We start from the raw sequence: 24917 nt of genomic DNA on the forward strand, positions 1-24917 counted from the left end.
CAAAAACTACAAGTGTTCAGCCAACAAACAAACCAACCAACCAACCAACCAAACGCTAAAATGATTCGCTCCTCAGTGAACACTAGAGAGGCTGTACTTACATTTCAGGACGAACGGTAATCCTACGTAACAGTGATCGCCACACTGCAAACCGGCGTCGAAATAAATATTTGCAATCTGTGAAGGGAAGACAGCAGATGAAGGTAACTTGCAGTAAAATTGCTTTTGATTAACTCATAGATTCAATATTAAACAACACTGACTTACTACAGGCGAACAGACTGATAACAGCATTATAGACGCTTATATACACAAGTGATTATAGACTTGTATTATATACAAAACACGCTTTGATTATGAAGGCTGAATTCCTGCTCAAGTACTAAACCTAAAGCCCTAAGAAAAGTGGACGCTACTTTTTAAAGCTACCTCGTCCTAAGCAGGTTAATAAGTGGATGAATTATACAACAAATAAAAGCAGATTAGGTGCCCACGTAGTGCAGCGGTCTAACGCACTAGGCCGCCACTGCCTTAGCTGTGCTGTCAACCAGTCGAGCGACCACACAGACACGACTGGCTAAGGAATTAGACAGAGGGAATGGCCGAACAGGTTTCTTATTGGTAATACAACTGTGGCCTCTGCTGATTGAGATCAAGGCACCGGCACGAGATACGGTTAATTTACAGACAGTGGTGCGTCACTCTCTGTACGCTATACTGCTCCCTGTGTGACTCCATCTCCAGCTGGTTAGAAGAAGTGGTCAGTGACTACATTGTGGGGCAGGAAGGGGGTACACAGCCATGGAGAATTATTTAATTATTTATTAATTATTAGGATTTTAAGGTCATATTTTGCACACTTTGGTTACATTCATGACAGGACAGGTAGCACTTGCAGGTCTTTGGACTGTGGGAGGAAACCGGAGCTCCCGGAGGAAACCCGGGGAGAACATGCAAACACTCCTGTGAGGCGACAGTGCTACCCACCGAGCCACCATAGCAATGGAGAAAGTTACAATTGGGGAAATGGATAGGACTAAAAATAGGAAATAGAATAAAAACTGGATGAATAAATATAACTGTGTAAGAACATCACCAGCAACTACAGTTGGTCGTGGTTCCTCTCACTATTTTGAGAATTCCTGGACGGTCAGAGGAGGAACTTTAGTAACATTTACTTCAGAGAAGGTTCAGGTCTGGTTATACTGTAATAACAATAATCACCTTTGACTTGCGCCTGGGCTCCAGCTCTAGTTTGTTGCTGCGCAGGCGTTTGTAGTAGAAGCGAACGTCCTCGGTGAGAGAGAGGATCTGCTGGAGCCTCACCCTCTGTGAGAACGAGCTCTGAATGCTCAGCCCCTGGTGCACCACTTTTCCCTGGAGGTGATATGCAAAAACACACCATCGGCATTCATATACAGATCATTTATAAAGCAAACATTCGGCCAAAAATGAGACATATCGTTTTTCCACTGAGAGGACGGGCAGGGAAATTCAGTCCAATTACATTTTTCAAATCTTGCATTCTGGGAGCTGATAAAACGTACACAGAAGCCAATTGGCACAAAGAGGTGATCTAACAATAGAATAGAACGTGACAACCTGGCAGTGGTGGGGCTTGAACCAGCAACCTTCTGATTACTAGTCCACTAAGTAGTTAACCCACTAAGCTACAACTGCCCTGAAAATTATTTTAGCTCATTTGGAAGGTGGGGTCAGAGCGCAGGGTCAGCCATTGTACGATGCCCCTGGAGCCGAGAGGGTTAGGGGCCTCGCTCGAGGGCCCAACAGTGGCTACATGGCTGACTCAAGCCCCGCCATCGCCAAAGTTGTCCCTGCTGGACCCCCGAGCAAGGCCCTTAACCCTCAATTGCTTAAATTGTATTCAGTGACAGATAAATGCTGCAAAAATAAATGTAGATGTAATAGCAGAGCTGGGATTCATAGTCTCAACTCTTCGAGGGTTAAGGGCCTTGCTCAAGGGTCCAACAGTGGCAGTCTGGCAGTGGTGGGGCTTGAACCAGCAACCTTCTGATTACTAGTCCAGTACCTTAACCACTAAGCTACAACTGCCCAGGAAATTCTTTGAGCTCGTTCAGACGGTGGGGTAAGAGCGCAGTCATTGTACGATGCCCCTGGAGCCGAGAGGGTTAGGGGCCTCGCTCAAGGGCCCAACAGTGGCTACATGGCTGATTCAAGACCCACCATTGTTCAAATTGCTGCTGCTGGACCCCCGAGCAAGGCCCTTAACCCTCAATTGCTTAAATTGTATTCAGTGACAGATAAATGCTGCAAAAATAAATGTAGATGTAATAGCAGAGCTGGGATTCGAACTCTCAACCCTTCGAGGGTTAAGGGCCTTGCTCAAGGGTCCAACAGTGGCAGTCTGGCAGTGGTGGGGCTTGAACCAGCAACCTTCTGATTACTAGTCCAGTACCTTAACCACTAAGCTACAACTGCCCAGGAAATTCTTTGAGCTCGTTCAGACGGTGGGGTCAGAGCGCAGTCATTGTACGATGCCCCTTGAGCCGAGAGGGTTAGGGGCCTCGCTCAAGGGCCCAACAGTGGCTACATGGCTGATTCAAGACCCACCATTGTTCAAATTGCTGCTGTTGGACCCCCGAGCAAGGCCCTTAACCCTCAATTGCTTAAATTGTATTCAGTGACAGATAAATGCTGCAAAAATAAATGTAGATGTAATAGCAGAGCTGGGATTCGAACTCTCAACCCTTCGAGGGTTAAGGGCCTTGCTCAAGGGTCCAACAGTGGCAGTCTGGCAGTGGTGGGGCTTGAACCAGCAACCTTCTGATTACTAGTCCAGTACCTTAACCACTAAGCTACAACTGCACAGAAAATTCTTGTTTGGAAGGTGGGGTCAAAGCGCAGGGTGAGCGCCATTGTACGGCCTTCCTGGAGCCAAGAGGGTTAAGGGCCTTGCTCAAGGGCCCAACAGTGGCTACATGGCCGATTCAAGCACCACCATCACCAAAGTTGTCCCTGTTGGGCCCCTGAGCAAGGCCCAAGTCGCTTCGGATGAAAGCGTCCGATAAATGCTGCAAATATAAATGTAGATGTAAAGGCAGAGCTGGGATTCGAACTCTCAACCCTTCGATTGACAGCCCAAAGCTCTACCCACTAGGTTACCACTGTAATTTCCCCAAATGATTGCTTCCTAGCACTAAAGATACAAGGCTAACAGAGCTTACAAGTAACTGATTTAGTCAGTGTATGACTAAATTGCCGTACATCCGGCCAATCAGCATTTCTAGTGCGAGTCACATGGCGTTTTAGACTAAAATCGGTCCTAATATTTACTGAAGCTGCTCTGGTGTTTATTACTATGTTTATGTTTACAATCTTTACACCCAAAATGGCATTAACTAGCATTCAGGGGGCAACTTACCGGAAATGACGGCGGCATGACTATGTGTTTGGGCGAGCAGCCTAACGTTCCCACAGCTATCAGGGCCTTTACAGGGATGGTCAGGATCTGAAAGAGACAAGAGATCACATTTCCACTGAGACCTGCACATCGGAACAAGCCCGGTCACGTCAGCGGTATCTGGAACGGGGATCACGAACCTCGTAATCCGTGGTGATGTGTACGGCTCCGTCATACACGCCCTCCAGAGCTTTAGCCACCAGAGTTACTTTAAATGCTGCATAATAGCCAGAAGCCAAAATTACCTGCAGAGAAAACCAACACACGCATGCAAATGAGGCCCCGTAGAACAGATGCCCTTCTGGTTTCCATATGATTTTACTAACTCACATGCATGGGAAAAAAAATAAAGTTCCAGCACACAGCCGAAACAGTGCCGATAAATCTGTAGAAATGAGGCAACATGTGCCAAAAATATTGGAACGGGGGCATTGCATCACCTCTTATAAACACTTAATTGTTTGGGTAATGTCCCAAGAAAAGTACAGCAATTATCATCCTTAGGTTTATAAATGTATTAATATAAATATAGGTCTGGACTGCAGTCTTGAGTGAACTTGAGTGACTCCCATTCTTAATCCACAGGGTTTAATATGATGTCGCCACCCTTTGCAGCTATAACAGCTTCAACTCTTCTGGGAAGGCTTTCCACAAGGTTTAGGAGTGTGTTTATGGGAATTTTTGACCATTCCTCCAGAAGCGCATTTGTGAGGTCAGACACTGATGTTGGATGAGAAGGCCTGGCTCACAGTCTCCGCTCTGATTCATCCCAAAGGTGTTCTATCTATCGGGTCGAGGCAAGTCAAGTTCTTCCACACCAAACTGGCTCATCCACGTCTTTATGGAGCTTGTGCTTTGTGCACCGGTGCGCAGTCATGTTGGAACAGGAAGGGGCCATCCCCAAACTGTTCCCACAGAGTCGGGAGCATGAAATTGTCCAGAATCTCTTGGTGTGCTGAAGCATTAAGAGTTCCTTTCACTGGAACTGAGGGGCCGAGCCCGACTCCTGAAAAACACCCCCACACCATAATCCCCCCTCCACCACACTTTACACTCGGCACAATACAGTCAGACAGGTACCGTTCTCCTGGCAACCGCCAAACCCAGACTCGTCCATCGGATCGCCAGACGGAGAAGCGTGATCCGTCACTCCAGAGAACACGTCTGCACTGCTCTAGAGTCCAGTGGCGGCGTGCTTTACACCACCGCATCCGACGCTTTGCATTACGCTCGGTGACGTGAGGCTTGGATGCAGCTGCTCGGCCATGGAGACCCGTTCCATGAAGCTCTACACGCTGTTCTTCAGCTCATCTGAAGCCACATGAAGTTTGGATCCGCTGACCCACTCTGTTATTTTACGTGGTAACACTTGGTGGCTGAGTTGCTGTCGTTCTTAATCGCTTCCACTTTGTTATAATAGCACTGACGGTCGACTGTGGCATCAGGTGGCATCACGGTACCACGCTGGAATTCACTGAGCTCCTGAGAGCGACCCGTTCCTTCGCTGATGTGTGTAGAAGCAGTCTGCATGCCGAGGTGCTCGGTTTTATACACCTGTGACCATGGAAGTGATCGGAACACCTGAATTCAATGATCTGGAGGGTGAGTGAATACTTTTGGAAATATAGTGTACATCATTGTAAAAAAACACCAATGAGCCTAAACATGAGCGTCTATTACGCAAGCCCTCAGCGGTGCTATCTGCAGGCCCATCGTCTACACAGACATGTCTGGCTATGTTCAAACTTGCTCCTGAAATGGAGTGGCATCCTGTGCAGGGTGTTTCCCGGCAGAACCAGAACCATGACCCTGACCAGGATACAACGATTGATGAAAGTGACTCAAAAAAACATTTATTTATAAATTCTTACGGTCTGGTGATGGGCGGCTGAGCTGTCGTGGAGTTCTCCGAGTCGACTCAGCGCCGTGCTCCTGTTCCCCTTTTCTGTGGTGAGTAGCTCCATAGACAGACTGTCCCCGGTCACCAGCCACGACTTTATTTCCAGCTGTGGAGAGTCATGAGTCAGTAGAGCGACAGCGTTAAACATGAACATCATTTCTCCTGTGCGATCATGTGATCTCAGTTCGAGCTTCGGTTCAACTTCCTTCCCAGACCAAATAAATGAGTCAGGAACTTAGACATCAGAGGTGTCAAGTTACACAATTACAACATGTTCTACGTTTAGGGCGCATTCGCATTCGAGCCTCAGCACAAATCGTGAATCTGAGCTGAATCTGCATCAGTGTGGAATAAGGTGCAGATCCGGTGTTACAGCTCCACGTGTATCTGTGTTTATCTGGATTCTCCTCCCTGTTTCACCTTTAAACTTGTGTTACAGCTCCAGCTTCTGATAAATGGTGAGAATCAGAATCAGCTTCTCCCAGAGTCTAAAAATAAAGCTTAACGTGGTTTAATGTAGTAAAAGAAGGAGACAGGAGCACTAAACTTCTCTTCATTATTACTGCTCATAAGTTCCTCCACTGATCACATTCCTCACTCGCTGTTTTACTACAATAAGTCACGTTAAATGCTGCCGCTCAGGTGGCGCAGCGGTAAAAAGAGACGCGCTGCAACCAGGGCTGGATTCTGAGAGCGTGGTATCGAATCCAGCCTTGCTTTACCGGTTCGAAGCTGAGTGGCTATATGAGCAACGATTGGCCGGTTGCTCATATGTGGGTCTCTCTCTGTCAGAATGCGATTGCGTTCTCTGCCGGCTGATTGGAGGCGCTTGCACAGAGATGAGAGAGGGTGCCCTTGGGGTGTGTCTCTCCGCATGCAACGCTGGGTGGCGCCAAACTCGTCAATGTGTGGGTGGCAAAGATGCATCTGGCTGCTGCTCGTGTTTCGGAGGGGATACGGGTTAGCTTCAATCACCTCGGTCAGGGCAGGGTTCGGCATAGACAGAGAGGAAGCACGATGCTAATTGAACAATTGGATGCGCTAAAAGGGGAGAAAAAGGGGTTTAAAAAAATAATAATAATAAAATTGTTGTTCGTACGGCCTGAGTCGCTTTTACCGCCTCATATCAAACAGTTCGTCTCATTGGAGGAGCTTTGAAAAGGTCGGCGCCAAACTGGGTCGATCAGGTGCCACACTCCATAGGAAACAACGGCACAGAAGAGCAAAAGCGGTTTTGCCTCGTCTCATGTGAATGCGCCCTTAGTTCTTGTACAAAACCAAATAAAACTGCTAAATCACACCATTCCTACCTCAATAGGGTTGCTGTTGACAACCACAAACACCAAATTCTTGGAGTCTGTGGCACTGAGGACCCCAAAATCCAAGGTGTGTTCGTTAGGACTGGGTGGAAGGACAACAGGCTGTAAAAAAAATACAATACAATACAATGCAGGTCAAGAGGGCACCAACCCTCATCCATAAACATGAGCTCAGATGCCTGCTCACTGACGTGTCCTCTGGTTTCTTTGCTGTGTTTTGTTTTGTTTGTTTGTTTATCAGGGTTTTAACGTCATGTTTTACACTTTGGTTACAGTCACGACAGGAACGGTAGTTACTCATTACACAAGATTCATCAGTTCACAAGTTTAATATCAAACACAGTCATGGACAATTTAGTGTCTCCAATTCACCTCACTTGCACGTTTTTGGACTGTGGGAGGAAACACAGTAAGGACCCGGACCGCCCCACCTGGGGATCGTACCCAGGACCTTCTAGCTGTGAGGTGACCGCGCTACCCACTTCAGCCACCGAGCTGCCCGCCTTTGCTGTGTATGTGGTTGTTTAAATAAATAAGCTCAATTTGCACTCAACCCAACGCTGGGATCTAGATCTGTGCTATCGCCCGACTGGGCATCTACGCAAACATTACTGGCCCTCAATGGATTAGCGTCCTATTTGGGGTGTGTACAGATATACTTTATTTGTCATATATACATGTACAATGAAATTCTTTCTTCGCATATCCCAGCTTGTTTGGTTTGGGTTTTAACGCCATTATAAGCTCTATATTTAGAGCCATCTCTATGGCGTCCCAGCTTGTTTGGAAGCTGGGGTCAGAGCGCAGGGTCGGCCATGGTACGGCGCCCCTGGAGCAGACAGGGTTAAGGGCCTTGCTCAAGGACCCAACAGTGGCTGCATAGCAGAGCTGGGATTTGAACCGCCAATCTTCCGGTTGATGGCCCAAAGCTCTACCCACTAAAATGACCTGGTTCTGACAATTTTACATTCATAAACATTCATATACAGTGGAACCATGATTTTATAGACTAAACGTAGAGAGCACTGGTCTGTAAAATGCGACTGTCCGAAACACACATATGATAAACAGTAAAAGTAAATGTGTCAAGTAAAACCACTACATTTCACTGCATACTCCTTCAGTTTGTCCTCAGACCTACGTATATCACTCACTGTCTGTTTTTTCACATCGTATTCCTCAAATCCTAAATACATCGATTTAAATCAAGTTTCCTCTGTATGTAAGTTAAACCTATTGCACACAGTTTGAATGGATGGACTGGTTTACCTCCAGAAACCCGGTGTAGGCTCTGACCGGAAGGTGGAACTTGGACGCGTTGGTTATGAGGAGGATGTTGCTGTCGATGTGGATGGAAGGACGCACGGGCCGGAACAGAAGGGAGAATATATAGCGGGATTCGTGGGGAGGGATGAGGACCGGCGTGCTGAAATTACGCACCTGAAACACAAGAAAGCAAAATTTTACATACAAATGTTGGATTTTCGAAGTAAATATAAATTTAAGGATCTGGTGTTCACATATACATAAACATTCCTCTTGACAACACACACTTGATTCTGTTTAAGATGAATTTTATTTAAACATGATACAGGAACGGGCGCTCGGGTGGCGCAGCACTACATTACGCAAGGCCACTACCGCTGGGATCCTGGGTTGGAACCCACAGTGGTGCTATCGGCCAGTCGGGTGTCTACATATAGACGTGACTGGCCGCTTCCCTCCCCCAAATACAGCCGAAGCCCTGGAATGGGATTGACGTCCTGTCCTGTCCTGTCCTGTACATGGTGTGTTACTAAACTGCTCCCAGTGTTTCCTGGGAAACCAGACCCACCACGACCCAGATCAGGGCACAGTCACAATAGAACATGAAAATGAAATGAATACAAGAATTTTATCATTACTTTGTTTTAAACTAAGCAATTATCGAGTCAAAAATATTGCGAGGTTGCTGGTTCAAGCCTCACCACTGCCAGGTTGCCACTTTCGAGTCCTTGAGCAAGGCCCTTAACCCTCAATTGCTTAGACAATACACTCTCACAGTACTGTAAGTCGTTTTGGATAAAAGCGTCTGCTAAATGCAGAAAATGCAAATGTAGATCAAGGAGCTGAACAGCAATGAACAACCACCCTAATTAATGAGTTAATTGCTAGCAGGTGTATAAAATCAATTATAGAAATTCAACTAGTTTGGGAAAGGCTCCTCACGGCCCCTTGAATGTGCCCCTGTGCACAAAGCCAGATCTATAGATCTGGAACCTGTGGAGGAACTACTAGAGACATGACCCTCTACCTTAATGATCACCTGGGATGAACTGGAACATCGGTTGAAAGCAAGACACACAGCAATATCTTCACAGGAAGTGAGGAGGCTGTTATATCTGCTTTTACAAAAGTGCCAACTTTGTGTGTGTATATACAGTATATATATATATATATATATATATATTATTGTAGAACTTGGCCGCCTTGTCAACTTGGCTCTAAACTTGTGCAGGATTATTTACAAGGAGGGTTAAAGGGCACTCACAATTTTTGACCCAGTTTGCCACCGACCTTTTCAAAGCCCCTCTAATCAGGCAAACTGTTTGATATGAGGCAGAAAAAGCGACTCGGGTTGTACAAACGAAGCTTAGCGTGCCTTACTGTAGTAAAACAGCGAGTGAGAAATGTGATTAGTGGAGGAACTTATGAGCAGTAATAATGAAGAGAAGTTTAGTGCTCCTGTCTCCTTCTTTTACTACATTAAACCACGTTAAGCTTTATTCTGAACCAGAAACGTTTTAGCAATTGCTCAGAAGCTCGAGCTGTAACACAAGTTTAAAAGTGAAACAGGGAGGAAAATCCAGATAAACACAGATACACGTGGAGCTTTCAGACTGAATTTGACTCTTATTCACACTTTGGTTTTGCCGCGTCTCATGTGAATGCGCCCTTGACTTGACTCACATTGAACATCTTGGCGTCTTCTGGGAGGGAAACGTTGTGGATGCGTATGGCGAAGTTGAAGGTGTTGGTGAGGTAGATGGGCCGGTCCACTGGATCTACAGGACTGTCTCTAATATGGAAGAGGGTGGCCGTGTGGTCGAAACCCAGATACCTGAAACCGATAAAGCGTGTATTACAAGACGATGATTCTGTATAATAAAATATGTACTGCACGCTGTTATTAAAGAAGCAAACACATATCTGACCCTTCTAAAACTTCAGCTTGGTAAGGAATTTCAAGTTTCGAGTAGCTCTTCTCTTTCGCCTTGACTGTTATTTTACCAGAGAACTGGTCTGGTCTTCTGGCTTTTGAAGCTGAAATGGCAAGAAAAACAACTTTAATTTAATAAAACACTGTTGATCGTGCTTATTATTTAACAGTATGAGTATTCCATTACTCAGAAACATTGGGACGGCAACTATTCTAGTCATGTAAGTTTTTGTATAGCAGTAAATTAGGTTACTTGTCAGTCTGCTATTGGCCGGCAGCTATTAAAGAGTCACAACAAACGTCCACAAAAAATGTATGCCGTTTTCCGTTTCCCTGCTGCTAATCCAGCAACTTCTGATTCATGGTGACCTGTTTGGCTGAGACCACTGTTCCATGTGCTTAATACTTACATACCATCATACAGAATATCCCGGGACGTAGTTCTGCTTTTAAAAATGTATTTCTGAGAGTTTTTCATCGTGGCGCATGAGGCTCAGTATATCTGGTGCAGTAAAATAAGACCCATGTACACGATATTTCCAAAAACGAGCCATTTCAAAACCACGGCCATTCATCTAGTTCAGCTCAGGATTGTGCTCAAGGCTCTCAACAGGCCAGTGAAGTTTAGTAGTATAAGTAGCACATAGTACTAGTTATTGTGCTTTATTTATTAACACAGAAGTACATGGAACTGGCAATGCTTCACATACAGAACAAAACAGATAAATCTCTTACCATCAAAATAAATGCCAGCGACTTTGGTATATCGACTCTCTCCTGCTTTTAACGTGATCTGTTTAAACTCGACAGAGATAGCTTCGTTCGATGGCGTGGGACGAACGCTCTGTAAAACACAAATGATATTTGTAAAACCAAGATAGTAATCAAAGTTAATTGGCGTAAGTTGTTTTTTTAATCCAATTTTGGTGCCGTTATGGAGGATACGCTTTGAGGAATGGATCCCCTTCTGACAATAATATGCTGCTGGATGCTACAGAGACATCGACAGGATTGACTCTATGCCACATGTTTTATGCCTAGTGGGCTAGTGAGTAGCATAAAAAATGGGCTTGTAAGGTTTCAGCATTTCATCAAGATGCTCAATGACCATTTCTCTAACTCCTTACAGACTCTGAATTACTCATGTGTGGCCCAATAGCTTGTACACAGAGTCACTGAGACTGTGTTTTATAGGGAAAATGCTGGTGGCTGTTCTGTAGCTCAGGTTTATATGCAATGATGCAAATCTAAGTGCTGCTATCAGCCGGCCAGGTACCTACACAGACATGACTGGCTGTGTATAGGGTGGTCAGACTCTGAATTACTCATCTGTGGACTTACAGCTTGTACACAGAGTCACTGAGACTGTGTTTTATAGGGAATATGCTGGTGGATGTTCTTTAGCTCAGGTTTATATGCAATGATGCAAATCTACGTGGTGCTATCAGCCGGCCAGGAGTCTACACAGACACGTCTGGCTTTGTCTAGGGTGGCCTGCCTAGCACCCAGTGAACCCCCCCTGACTTCTCATTTCCAAATTATTTCTTTGTTTTCTGGATTTTTTTCCCCCTCTTTATCTTCAAATTTAGTCATTTCCAATTCCAAACTGTGAATCCACTGCCAACCTGATCATGTACGGAGGCTCCATGTGACTCCACCCACTAGCGCAGGCACCCAGACCAGCGCAAGATATCGCATATCGCAGTGAGAGAGACCCCATCTGACCGTCCATCCCTCAAAGACGACCAACTGTGTCTGTGTGGATGCCAGGCCAGGTCAGGAGCTCTGCTGAGATTCGAGAGTTTTCGCCTCCACATGATTTTAAGTCAAATATTTTCTCTTGCTTTTGTGGAACGTGAATGAACGTACGGTCAGATAAGACCTTGTTCTTCTGCAGTGGGATTTTACCACAACAGTAGAGGGATTTAAATAAAAAAATATATAAAACTTACCATGATCGATACATCTTTTGCTCCGGAATTTAAAAGATGCAGATTTAACAGTTTTGGACGATCTATAAAGACGGAATAGTTTAGTTCAGCTGTACTATATATGTAAGACTTGAACAGATCGAGCAATGTCTGTTAAAAATCACCTTGTGATCGGAGTGTACCAAAGTCCAGCATCTCTGTTGATGAGTAAATACCCGGCGCTGGAAAAAAGAAACGAACACTTAGTACTTAGTCGAGTAGTTTTAGCTTATATCTGATATCTTAGCCCAGCGATTTCTGACTCCTGACCTGTGGTGACCTCCACTTCCACAGGGAGGATGATGAACTCGTCCTCGCTGGACGCGTTGGTTTTGATCCTGATGAAGGCCGTGTGATTGTCAGCATCCCGTGAGGAAAAGCTGGCCCTCATCACACCCTTGGTCTCAAATGGAGCTATTTCCTACAGAAACAAGAACGAGCGTGCTGAAAATACCAAGCTTAGGGACGTCTGTACACACGGATGACCACAAAGCTTCGCTAAATGAAAAGGCACCTTTAATTTGTACTTACTGTTTAATTTTCTTTCGGCTGCTTCTGTATTTTTAGGGGTTGTCAGAGGAGATTATTCTGGTCTGCATATCAAATTTGACCAATTTTACTTCCTGTCTCAACCTTTCTTATACTATCGATGCTTGGGACCAGCACTAAGAGCGCCAGGGAACTCGGCAAAGTAAGCAGCACCTTTTTACCCCGGAGAAAACTATGGCTCAGATGGTGCAAAAGCGATTTTGTGAAATCATCATGTACACGCAGCCCTGCTTCAATCTGTCATAGTTAGTTAACCCGGAAAGTCATAATAATGCCAATATACACCGATCAGACATAAAATTATGACCACCTTCCTAATATTGTGTTGGTCCCCCTTTTGCTGCCAAAACAGCCCTGTAACTGTGATGCTCCGTGTATTCTGACACCTTTCTATCAGAACCAGCATTAACTTCTTGGATTGGACCACACGGGCCAGCCTTCGCTCCCCACGTGCATCAATGAGCCTCGGCCGCCCATGACCCTGTCGCCGATTTACCACTTTTGATAGATACTGACCACTGCAGACCGGGAAAACCCCACAAGAGCTGCAGTTTTGGAGATGCTCTGACCCAGTCGTCTAGCCATCACAATCTGGCCAATTTTTCCTGCTTCTAACATCAACTTTGAGGATAAAATGTTCACTTACTGCCTAATATATCCCCCCCACTAATATATATCCCACCCGTTATTCACTTCACCTGTCAGTGCTCATAATGTTATGCCTGGTCGGTGTGTATACATATGAGCCATTCCACCAAATTGGTGCCATATCGGCCCCCAGGACATTATATGTATAAATGTAGATGAAAATTTACTTTAAAATATATTTTTTAATGGAGCAAAGTGTCCTGCACATTGACCTGATTGCAAATTTAGGATATATAATGTAAAACATTATTAAAATCCCCTTATAACATTAAAATAATAGTATTTTTTCATGTCCACACTCTCTAACACGACACTTTACAATGAAATCTTTTTTTTTCCTGCATCGTTTGGTGACTCCAGATTCCGACTGTGTCTTTAATATTTATTTTCCATAAGAAATGTAGAATAATGTGGTTAAAATCCATGTTTTAGTCACGTCCCCAGATTTTCACCAACTAGAAAACTGCAGCCACTGTTGGGCCCTTGAGCATGGATCTCAACCCTCTCTGCTCCAGGGGAGGACACATAAGGGCTGGGATATGTGCAGGAAAAACATTGATTGTACTGTACATGTGTAAATGTATACAGGAGGTCCTCGACTTACGTCGGAGATCCGTTCCTACGGACGCGTCGTAACGCGATTTTCGCCGTAAGTCGGAACCCACCTACATAACCATCATGGCGTGCAGCCGGCGAACGAACAACGCCGTCTTCCTCGTATAGCGTCGCGTGACGACGTATTCGTCCGCTCCGCTCGCCGACTAGTTCCCGTGCGGACGTTGTTTTTACGTCTCAAACCGTGTACATTGGAATGACGGAACATAAAATTATAACCACCTTCCTGATATTGTGTTGGTCCCCCTTTTGCTGCCAAAACAGCCCTGTAACTGTGCTGCTCTGTGTATTCTTTTTTATGTTTTAAGATGTCGTGGATCCCAAGTAAAATAAATTTATAGGAGATGGCGACGTATCCACGAAACGCCGTATGTCAAGTCCGCCGTAACCCGAGGACTTACTGTATAGGACAAATAAAGACGTTCCATCTGCCCTATATTATCATTATCATAAGATTATCATTAAATTTGGTACTAAATGTGCCTTAATAGGGTTGGGGATGCCCACACCCGACACGTCTACCATGCAGCCACTGTTGGGCCCCTGAGCAAGGATCTCAACCCTCTCGGCTCCATATAATGGCAGTGCTTTAAAGAAACTAAAATATGTGGGGGGAAAACATCGATTGTACTGTATATGTGTAAATGTATATAAGACAAATAAAGACCTTCCGTCTGCCCTAATTTATTATTATTATAATTAAGTTTGGTACTTAATGTGCCTTAATAGAAGCTCTCAACTGCAAATGAACAAAATCAGCTGATTTATTTCTAAATTAAGTCTGTTTTGAGATGCAGTGGATCCCAAGTAAAACCACCCATTAAATGCAGAATAACATGTTTTCTTCACACTCACCCATAACTTTTTAGTGCCACCCTGTTGACCAGTGGGCAGCTCTAGATGTAAATCACCTCCACTCGAGTACATCTCCACAACCTAGGAGGAGAATCAGCCTCATTAATAATGCACGCTCGGACACGAGACACGGAACATCCTGCTAGAATTCCAATAAAACCCACCTGCAGCGGCTCGCTGTGCGGATTAAAGATGTTTATGAGCGGAGAGAAGCTGCTGTTTACTGGAACCCGGGCCCCCACAAAGGGCCTGAGTCTGTACGGGTTGGGGATGCCCACACCAAACACCTAGACGGAAAAAAAACACAACACACCACACCGGGTTACGTCTGGAGCTTTTATAGCAGGTTCGACTCTCTAGATCAAAATCAACGTCTAGGAACTCCACACAGACGAAGAATTCCCAACATACCTGGTATGTGAACACTCCATGATGAGATGTGTTAATAAATAATGTGTTTTCTACATTCCCTACGACTCGAGCTAGAAATACCACGTCGAATGAGGTGTTTCCTCCCGGTGGAATTATCTGGAAAACAAGGAGTCATGAAATTAGTGACACAACAGCCTCTGTGGTCAGAATTGAGCAGCAAGAAATTTGCGTTTAAAGGTCTTTGGCATCTTGGGTCCCTCCGCCATACAAACACTGAATGTCAATTCAAAGAAATTCCCTCATAAATGCATCTTAATTCTAATGATTCCATTTGGGTTGCCAAATACTCCAGTAATACCCAAGAAATCACTGATTCTGGACATGAGATTTGGACTAGCCTTAACATTTTAGTCCTTTTCCTACTTAGACTCCTTTGGGAACGATTCGCTACAGTTGGCCGGTCACTACGGGTCATCCTACTCTCCTGAGAAGAGGGCATGTCTAAATAGACCACTGAAGTCGTGTCATCATTTTGTAGGCCACGCCATGTTGTTATGCCCATATTTGGTAACCCGGGTCTAAGATAAATTTTTCACACAGACCCAGTGTCTGGCTGATGATGGACCATGGTGGGCAAAGGTGTCACGTTTCATGTCCAAGAATACCACGGACGGCACAAGTAGTGCAGGATCAACAACATGGGCTAGCTGTAGCCTAGTGGTTAAGGTATTGGACTAATAATCAGAAGGTCACTGGTTTAAGCCCCACCAGTGCCAGGTCGCCACTGTTGGGCCCTTGAGCAAGGCCCTTAACCCTCAATTGCTCAGACTCTTAACTGTATCTGTAATGCAAGTCGCTTTGGATAAGGGCGTCTGCTAAATGCCGACAATGTCAAATGAGTTGACAGATCAATACGTGGCTCATTGTTGTTCATTAGGGCGATCTTCAGAACCCTGCCCCACCCTATTCTGCCCCGCCCCACATGTACCAGTGGCTCAGCAATAACATGAGTCATGACGTTGCTGTACAAGAGAATCTTACAGGTGGTGACACAATCCTGTCTTTCTTCTAGAAGCTCTCCGCGTGTCTAAAAATGGACAGACTGTCATAGAACCGCCGCCCTTCTACACCGAAATGTGCAAATCACTTTGTCAGGCTGCTGGAAAGCACAAAGCGATTACCAGGAAGCCTCGCCAAGGGTCGACTTGAGCAGACAAATTGGGCTTTTATTACACTGCTGGAAGTGCTCGTCAGAGGAAGCGCTCTAAACACACTCAATTGACTCCTGGGTGTAAAAATACTGGCGTAAGAGCCAGATAAAGAGCCGTCAGGTACCCACACGGAGGCAGGTTGTTTCAGGTTAACAATACAGCTCATCTAACACACGGGAGCAGCCGGGCAGCACGAGGAATGATTAATGGGCTTATTAATCTGGTCGAGGGGTGATAACTAGATTAAGGACAACAGTGTAGAGTAAGAGCAACAAGAGGGCGTGGCAGGCGTACATCATCCACCTGTACAACTCACTGAAACGGGGAACAAACATTTAGTTGAATGCAAATTCTGGAACATTTTCATATTTGAAGCTTCAGGGACCAAATCCCACATCCAGTGTCAGCAAAGGTTTGGGCTTTTTAGAGGCTTAAAATTTACATTTTCAGCATTTAGCAGACGCTTTTATCCAAAGCGACTTACACAATGAGAAATTGAGGGTTAAGGGCCTCGCTCAGGGACCCAACAGTGGCAACTTGGTGGTGGCGGGGCTTGAACCGGCAACCTTCTGTTTACTAGTCCAGTACCTTAACCACTGAGCTATCACTGGCCCTGAATAAAATGAAGTTGTCATGTTTTACATTTACATTCATGACAGGAACGGTAGTTACTCATTACACAAGATTCATCAGTTCACAAGTTTAATGTCAAACCCAGACATGGACAATTTAGCATCTCCAATTCACCTCACTTGCATGTTTTTGTTTGGTACTGTGGCCCCACCCGGGGATCGAACCCAGGACCTCCTCGCTGTGAGGCCACCCATCGAGCCGACCCGTCTCTAGCGATTAAACATTTTCCATCCGTGTAGCATTCAAGTGCCTCGTGTCTACTGGTTAATCTGCACTATGAGGCGTCCTAGCAATCCTACGGCAATTCAGTCAGCGATCGCTTAGTCAAAACGTCCAACATGACTCGGGTAACTGAGTTTGGACGCTGAGGAGAATTGTCGTATTTGAGACAGAACATGAAGCCTCGCACCGTCGCTGGACGTTCTAGGTTTACATTCAGCTATTAAGGTGGCTGTGCTGTGTGTCGTAGCTTCTATTTATTCCATCATTCAGTTTATGAGTGTAATTTAACGACTGCTGTAAAATGTGAATGTGAAAGTCCTCACATCTGTACTGGAGTCCAACTGGAGTTCATGCTTAACTGTGTGGATTGTATTTATCTGCGGCCATACAGTTCCAGTTTCGATTTGACACTCTACAGAACCGTGTCCCAGAACTGTCCAGGTCTTTCCAAATTCCCTCTGGTGTATTCCAACTGACCCTTACCGTGCCTCTTGGTCAGGAGTGGTATTCCCCCATGGAGTTTGGCCATAAATTCCTATCTTGTTAAGTGATCGTCTTACGGTTGCCACCGTCACATTTGTCGCAGCCTTGATTTCAATTTCTGATGAGATTATTAAGGCCAACAAATGAAATTGCTGCTGTGCTGTAAGTTTGGAACCTCTGGACAATAATCTTAACAGTTTCTCTAGAAAGGTTTAAGGTCTTGGAAATCTCATACCCACCTTCATTATAGCTTAGGGGTCACATTTAAGGGTTCAGTGTTCATGTTCCTCACACACTACAGACTGTAATAAATTAAACACTTCCCACCTGTTGTTGACACCCCCCCCCCCCCCCAATACGTCCCACTTTAACTTTAAACATGGCCTGAGGTCAACAACCAAAAATACAGACCTGCACATTTTTTAGATGGATGTTCTAATGTTTGAGCTGAATTTTAAATTGTGTATTTTCTAAGCCTCACTTTGTTAACCTGCCTGAAGAGGGTTTTAGACCTAAGTGGAATTAAATGCGCTAATAATTATTTCACCCAAGAATAATGAGTATAATAATAAGTAGAATAATGACCTGATCACTCAGGTCCTAATGCTTCATCTCATCAGTGTTTATACAAGAGATGAGTGGCACTGAAGTGCTGGGAATGGTCAACCAATCAAATCAATTATCTTTTCATGCGATTTCACAGTGAGCGAGTGAGTTAGTAAGAAGCAAGAAAAAAAGAGAGAGAAGAAGGAAGGAAAAAGGAAGAAAAGACAGAAAAACCAAAAAGAAAGAGGAAAAAAAACTAAGAAGAAAATGCCACACAGAAAGAAAAGCAGAAAGAAAAATACAGACAGAAAGAGAGTTAGAAAGAAACACAGACAAAAATACAAAGAAAAGAAAGAAATAAAAACAGACAGATACAGAAAGAAAGTAAGAAACAGAAAGACAGACAGAGACAGAGAAAGAAAGAGAAAGGACAGAGTCGGTTTTTCTTTTTTTCTTTTGTCTAAGATACAGAAAGAAAGACAGAAAGACAGAAAGAAAGACAGAAAGAAAGACAGAAAGAAAGAAAGAAAGAAAGAAAGAAAGAAAGAAAGAAAGAAAGAAAGAAAGAAAGAAAGAAAGAAGAAAAGACAAAAAGAAAAAGACAAAAAGAAAAAGAAAGAAAAAGAAAGAAAGAAAAAGAAAGAAAGAAAGAAAGAAAGAAATATAGAAGAAAAGAAAGAAAGAGAAAAAGAAAGAAATATAGAAGAAAAGAAAGAAAGAAAGAAAGAAAGAAAGAAAGAAAGAAAGAAAGAAAGAAAGAAAGAAAGAAATATAGAAGAAAAGAAAGACAGAAAGACAGAAAGAAAGAAAGACAGAAAGACAGAAAGACAGAAAGACAGAAAGAAAGAAAAAAAGAAAAAAAGAAAAAGAAAGAAAGAAAAAGAAAGAAAGAAAGAAAGAAATATAGAAGAAAAGAAAGAAAGAGAAAAAGAAAGAAATATAGAAGAAAAGAAAGAAAGAAAGAAAGAAAGAAAGAAATATAGAAGAAAAGAAAGACAGAAAGACAGAAAGAAAGAAAGACAGAAAGACAGAAAGACAGAAAGAAAGAAAGACAGAAAGAAAGAAAGAAAAAAAGAAAGACAAAGACAGAAAGACAGAAAGAAAGAAAGAAAGAAAGAAATATAGAAGAAAAGAAAGACAGAAAGACAGAAAGAAAGAAAGAAAGACAGAAAGAAAGAAAGAAAGACAGAAAGACAGAAAGACGAAAGAAAGAAAGAAAGAAAGAAAGAAAGAAAGAAAGAAAGAAAGAAAGAATCAAAGAAAGACAAAAAACAAAAAGGCAAAAAAAGAGACAGATACAGAAAGACAAAAGAGACAAAAAAGATAGAAAGTGAGGAGGGACCCAATAACCGCTGATGATGATGTTCTGCTTTTATATATTCTAACCACATTTCTAAGCTTCTTCTTTAGGCCGAGCTGCTGGTGAGAAGGTTAAAGGCGAGGCCTCATTATTTCTGTCCTCTCTGATCTAACATAAACAGTTTGCTTTAGTAAAGGTTATAAATAATTCATGTACTCACTCGACTCTGAAAAAAGGAGGCGTGAAAATGAGCCGTTGTTGCTGATATTGATATTAAACTAATTTCTTCTGTGCTGGGATTGTGTAAGTAAACTTTTTCCATTTTTGGCATCCCGACCGGCCTGGAAAGAGAAGAAAAGAATAAATGTGAGGGGCGCGAAACAGAGAGGCACAAAGTTAAACTAATAATCAACATCAAGCTAATGTTAATCATGTTAATCACACAATAAAGACTACTACTATATACACTCAGGTCTGTCAGAACGCTCGAAAGCAGCTCATGAGGCTTAAATCAACAGAGGACGTGTTATCAGTCCGTGCAATAACACACGGCTATAAATCAGAACAGTGTTTGTTTAATACCTATATCGTGACTGTTAACAAATCGAGTGCACTGCAAATAAAGAAAAGTCTATACAGGAAGAAGTGGAACAGCAAAGCGTGAGGCTGGTATTAAAAACACACTCGATGTCAGAGCCAGATTACAAGCTCAGATTTACGAGGGCCTGGAGTGTTTAGGAAAGTCTTTATTGCACGCTGGTGGAAACAGACGCTGGATTGCTCAACACCGCACAGCAGGTCCGTATAAACCAGTCCAGCTGATGAGGTGTTTACTGGAGGATGAGAGAGGAACAAATAAAGCAGAAACGTGCAGCCAGCTTGCAGAAGGTGGATCGATCAGTTTAGGGTGCATAAGGTAACACTGAAGCTGACAGCGTACTGCGAAATCTGCAGCATCAGGGTTTACATGAAGGTACCTTAGCCATTAATGTACACTTAATAGTATTTAGACACTTTATTTAATACTTCACGTGCGTCTCTACAAGCTTTGGACACGTGGATTTGGGCGGTTTATCTATAAAATCAGGCCTTTATAAAAGAGTGGCAGGACAGAAACCACGTTTAAGTAAAAGACATACGACTGCCCACATGGAGTGTGCACAACGGCATATAAACAACTAGGCCAGCATGAGTAAAAAGATTCTTTGGTGTCATTAATTGAATGTAAAACTCTTTGGTCATGTCACTGCACATCACCGGCCGAATATCATTCCAACAGTGAAACATGGTGGTGGCAGCATGATGTTATAGACAGGGAAACTCAAACTAGTGCCACTGTTCACCTTTTAACATGATAATGACCTGACAGTGGTGTCAAGGCAAGTAGCCTAGTGGGTAAGATACCGGACTAGTAATCAGAAGGTTGCCGGTTCAAGCCCCACCTTTGCCAGGTCGCAACTGATGGGCCCTTGAGCAAGGCCCGTAACCCTAAATTGCTTAGATTGTGTACTGTAAGTTGTTTTGGATAAAAGCGTCCACTAAATGTAAATGTAAGTATCTCAAAGACCTTTAGTGGCCCCATCAAAGCTTAGAATTAAACCCCATCAATCTGTGAAGAGACTTAAAGGTGGCAGTTTACAGACACACACAGTGTTCAGTCTGACTGAGCTTGACATGACTGAACCAGAATAACGGGATAAACTGCCAAAATCCAAGTGTGAAAAGATTGTAGAGATGTTTGTTTATTTATTAGGATTTTAACGTCATGTTTTACACTTTGGTTACATTCATGACAGGAACGGTAGTTACTCATTACACAAAGTTATATCGAACACAGTCATGGACAATTTAGTGTCTCCAATTCACCTCACTTGCACATCTTTGGACTGTGGGTTTGTTTGTTTGTTTGGGTTTATTGTCATATTAGCAACACATTGGCTATTTTATGGCATACACATTTATTAGATCTTACTATTAGAATTTAGTAAAACGTGAAAATAAATAGTAAAAAATATGCTCAGATCATTTGTTTAAAATTTAGACTTTCTAAAAAGTTTTAAAGATGGACAAATCTTCTCGAACAGTTCTTTTATGTTCTCAACCCTGTAAAAATGGTCTCTGATGGCTAAAACTGTAGGGCATTCTAATAAAATACGCTTGATTGTTTGGGGTTTACCACAGAATTGACAGGTTGGTGCCTGCTCGCCAACCAGCAGGTTTTGGACTGTGGGAGGAAACCCACAAAGACACGGGGAGAACATGCACAATCCACACAGAAAGGACCCGGACCGCCCCACCTGGGGATCGGACACGTTCAAGGACCTTCTTGCTGTGAGACGGCAGTGCTACCCACTTAGCCACCGTGCCGCCCCTTGTAGAGACGTAATAAAGGATCTAAACACTAAGAAACGTCTGTGTGGTGACATGATGTCCATCCAAAATCAAATCCAGCACACAAAGTGTGCAAAACAATCTGAACACTGTACAAGGGGATCTTATAATCATACTAAACATTATTTACAAAACAATAAATCTTTCACAGTTTCTATTGCGCAACCGAACAACTGACCATCAAAATAAATCACTCTTGGGGTTCAATAAACCTTTTCAATTGATTGCCATTATTTATCCATCATTAATATAAAAAGACATATTTTAAAACCCCACACAATCCTCAGCATGTAGGTTAAATGAGGACGTGGCTCAGACAGAACCTGACGAGCAGCCAGGCTCAGGAAACATTGCACAGACAGAAAACTGAGGATCATCCACAACCGCAGAGTAACAAAGAGGAAAAACATTTACAGCTCGACCGAGCCGGGCGGGAATCGTGCCTTCCGGGCCTCGACGTCCGAGCGCTCCATACTTACTGTTCATGGAAGTCCAGCATCGGTGGCTCGAAGCGTATAGGCCGGCCATTCCCTCTATGTGAAGATGCACTGCGGAGGAGAGAACGTGTCAAATGTGTCAGACTGATACAAATGTACAGAGATTATTAACATGAATTATAATTAATATTTTATTTCAGGAGACAATAAAAAGTGCATCTGCTCAACATATTACTGAGCTTGAAGAAGACACTTAAATACTATACAGTTTAGTCTGTATTGGACTTAAATCTGGCTGTAGTATGCTCTAAATCATCTTGTACTGTACAACCAGAATTAAGTGGACACCAGATTATGAGCTTTCTGGACGCTTTTTATGATTCCAAGATTCTTTCTGTTGAAATTTGTGCCCATTCTATCAGAAACTGATATTGAACAGTGTAAGATGCCGTTCATTCCAAATGTGCTCAATAGGGTTGTGGTCAGGGCTCAGTGCTAGAGTCACTAGAGTTTTTCCACAATAACCCTATCAAACCATATATTTCTAGTAGGGATGTCCCGATCCCGATCATTAGTTTTGAGTGTCTTCCGATACTTGTATGTTCTAGATATTGTCTAGATAAGAACTAGATAACACTGTTCACACGGTGCACACTTCAAGTACATTACAGCTATTCAAATTAATCCAACGTACATGTTTAACACCTGAATAGCTCTGCAGTGCTGTAGGAAATAATTGCCTGCATCCAAGCTAAAAATAAAAGTAAACAAACTTAGTGCAGCATTGTGGTAGTAAAACTAGAACACTCAAAATGAAGTGAAGGTTCTTTTTGAGGAGAATCAGCGTCTCTGCCGTGTTAGAGGACGGCCCGGTTCCTCTTCTCATCATATAATAATAAACTCGCTGTATTCGGCCGAGTGTTTATTTTTTAGGTGCCGTATGAAATTGGTTAAATGATAATCTGGTTTGTTTGTTATGAGCCACCGTACTTGTAGACGTGTTGTAACTAAGCCAATCAGAGAGCTTGATACTGAGATGTCTTGTAACATGGTGCTGTACGTTACGCTCCTTTCATACCGGGATTAAAAGTTATAGTTTTGTAAACCGGAGTGATCCTGGACTCACACACCATATAAACAGTAAAATTCTACAGTAATGAACGCAGCTCTGCTCCCACCGCCTCGTGAAGCGCTCGCACTGCAGACGTCACACTTCACTGCTGGACTCTTCGTTTACGACACCTGCTTGACCGCTGACGTAAAATAAAGGATCGGGCTTAGTAAAGCCGATACCGATCAGTTAAAAAAATGCCTTGATCGGGCCCGATTCCGATCTTTGAGATCGGATCGGGACATCCCTAATTTCTAGTGTTTGCTTCGTGAGCAGGACCAGAACCGTTCTGGAACACTTAAGAACCTTTTATAAACTGTTTCTACAAACTTGGTTGCAATTAAATTAGTTTACATGATTACACTTTAAAACATCTGAATTCATTAAATAAAATGGTATCCACATACTTTTGGCCATATAGTCACAACAGAATGTACCTACACACACTGCAGCCATGACAAAGCTCAAGTTATATCGAATTTTTATCGATAAAAGTGTTAATATTCATGTTTTTTTCCTGGTTTTTAAGTGATCGTATACAGTAGTTGCCACTGTCACATGCACTGCTTTAGTTATATCATACAATATAGTCTGTACAGCAAGCTAACAAACACACAAGCTACTGCCCAGAATGCATTTCTTTTCTCTCTCTAGTCCAGTGGTTCCATCGTTCCATCTACTGGGTCACAGACTGTCCATGAACTTGCTTAACGTCCCAATTTGAGATCATTCCATTCAAAATCTCGAACGCATTAATATGGAATTCGCTCCTTTTGAATCGGTTTCTACAGGACTGTGTGATCAGGACTGTGGGGAATGGTGCCTATTCAGTCTCTTCATCTCTTCATCACGGCACCTGTTAGTGGGGGGGATATATTAGGCAGCGAGTGAACACTTTATCCTCAGAGTTGATGTTAGAAGCAGAAAAATGGGCGCGCGTGAGGATCTGAGGGCCAGATTGTGACGGCTAGACGACCGGGTCAGAGCATCTCCAAAACTGCACCTCTTGTGGGGTGTGTCCCGGTCTGCAGTGGTCAGTATCTATCAAAAGTGGTATACCGGCGGCCGAGGCTCACTGATGCACGTGTGGTCCGATCCAACAGACGAGCTCCTGTAGCTCAAACTGCTGAAGAAGTTCATCCTGGTCCTGATAGAAAGGTGTCAGAATACACGGAGCATCACAGTTACAGGGCTGTTCTGGCAGCAAAAGGGGGACCAACACAATATTAGAACGGTGGTCATAATGTTATGGCTGATGGGTGTATATAAATAGTGTACAGAGGTGCAATCCTCCATTTGTACATCTGTTTGCGAGGGGCATTGCTGAACCACCTGAACTCAATCATAAGAAGGGGTCTCCAGCTACTTTGGGCCATTTACTGGACTCATGTACAGCGGCTGGTGTACGCCGTGCTCAGGCTGCACATTTAACCCCCCCGTTCTAATCATAAATGGACACATCAAGCCCTGAACAACCCTGAAGAACCTGTTTCCAGCCAAAATATCAAGTTCACAAACGAATAACCGCAGGTTTACTGCGCCAGCCTTCCGCCGCTCAGTCATTACCGTGTTCAGCCGGACCGCTGACACATCGAGGGATTCAGAACGGAACCTGCCTCGAGCAATCTCGACCACACCCAGCTGCACGTACAACAGCCAGCAAACAGAATATCGTTTATGTCATTCTAAAGCACGTCGGCTCGTCCAATCAGAC

The 24917-nt window shown here is 43.6% G+C and overlaps 1 protein-coding gene across 1 annotated transcript in view; it reads right to left on the reverse strand.

Annotated features, from left to right (window-relative positions):
* The window catches only part of tmem131 (transmembrane protein 131), a 109725-nt gene that overhangs the window by 29665 nt on the left and 55143 nt on the right, over window positions 1-24917 (reverse strand). The window contains exons 4-21 of the mRNA XM_062997264.1: window positions 22135-22203; window positions 19485-19605; window positions 14909-15025; window positions 14662-14784; window positions 14498-14578; window positions 12101-12251; window positions 11956-12012; window positions 11813-11874; window positions 10596-10704; window positions 9856-9964; window positions 9611-9761; window positions 7931-8101; window positions 6653-6763; window positions 5314-5448; window positions 3583-3687; window positions 3404-3490; window positions 1225-1377; window positions 102-177 (exon numbers count right to left, since the gene is read on the reverse strand). Of these exons, the coding sequence (XP_062853334.1) occupies window positions 102-177; window positions 1225-1377; window positions 3404-3490; window positions 3583-3687; window positions 5314-5448; window positions 6653-6763; window positions 7931-8101; window positions 9611-9761; window positions 9856-9964; window positions 10596-10704; window positions 11813-11874; window positions 11956-12012; window positions 12101-12251; window positions 14498-14578; window positions 14662-14784; window positions 14909-15025; window positions 19485-19605; window positions 22135-22203 (1988 nt within the window). The remainder of the gene's footprint in view (window positions 1-101; window positions 178-1224; window positions 1378-3403; window positions 3491-3582; window positions 3688-5313; window positions 5449-6652; window positions 6764-7930; window positions 8102-9610; window positions 9762-9855; window positions 9965-10595; window positions 10705-11812; window positions 11875-11955; window positions 12013-12100; window positions 12252-14497; window positions 14579-14661; window positions 14785-14908; window positions 15026-19484; window positions 19606-22134; window positions 22204-24917) is intronic.

This window comes from Trichomycterus rosablanca, chromosome 6, assembly GCF_030014385.1.
Source record: "Trichomycterus rosablanca isolate fTriRos1 chromosome 6, fTriRos1.hap1, whole genome shotgun sequence".
Classification (NCBI taxonomy): Eukaryota; Metazoa; Chordata; class Actinopteri; order Siluriformes; family Trichomycteridae; genus Trichomycterus; species Trichomycterus rosablanca.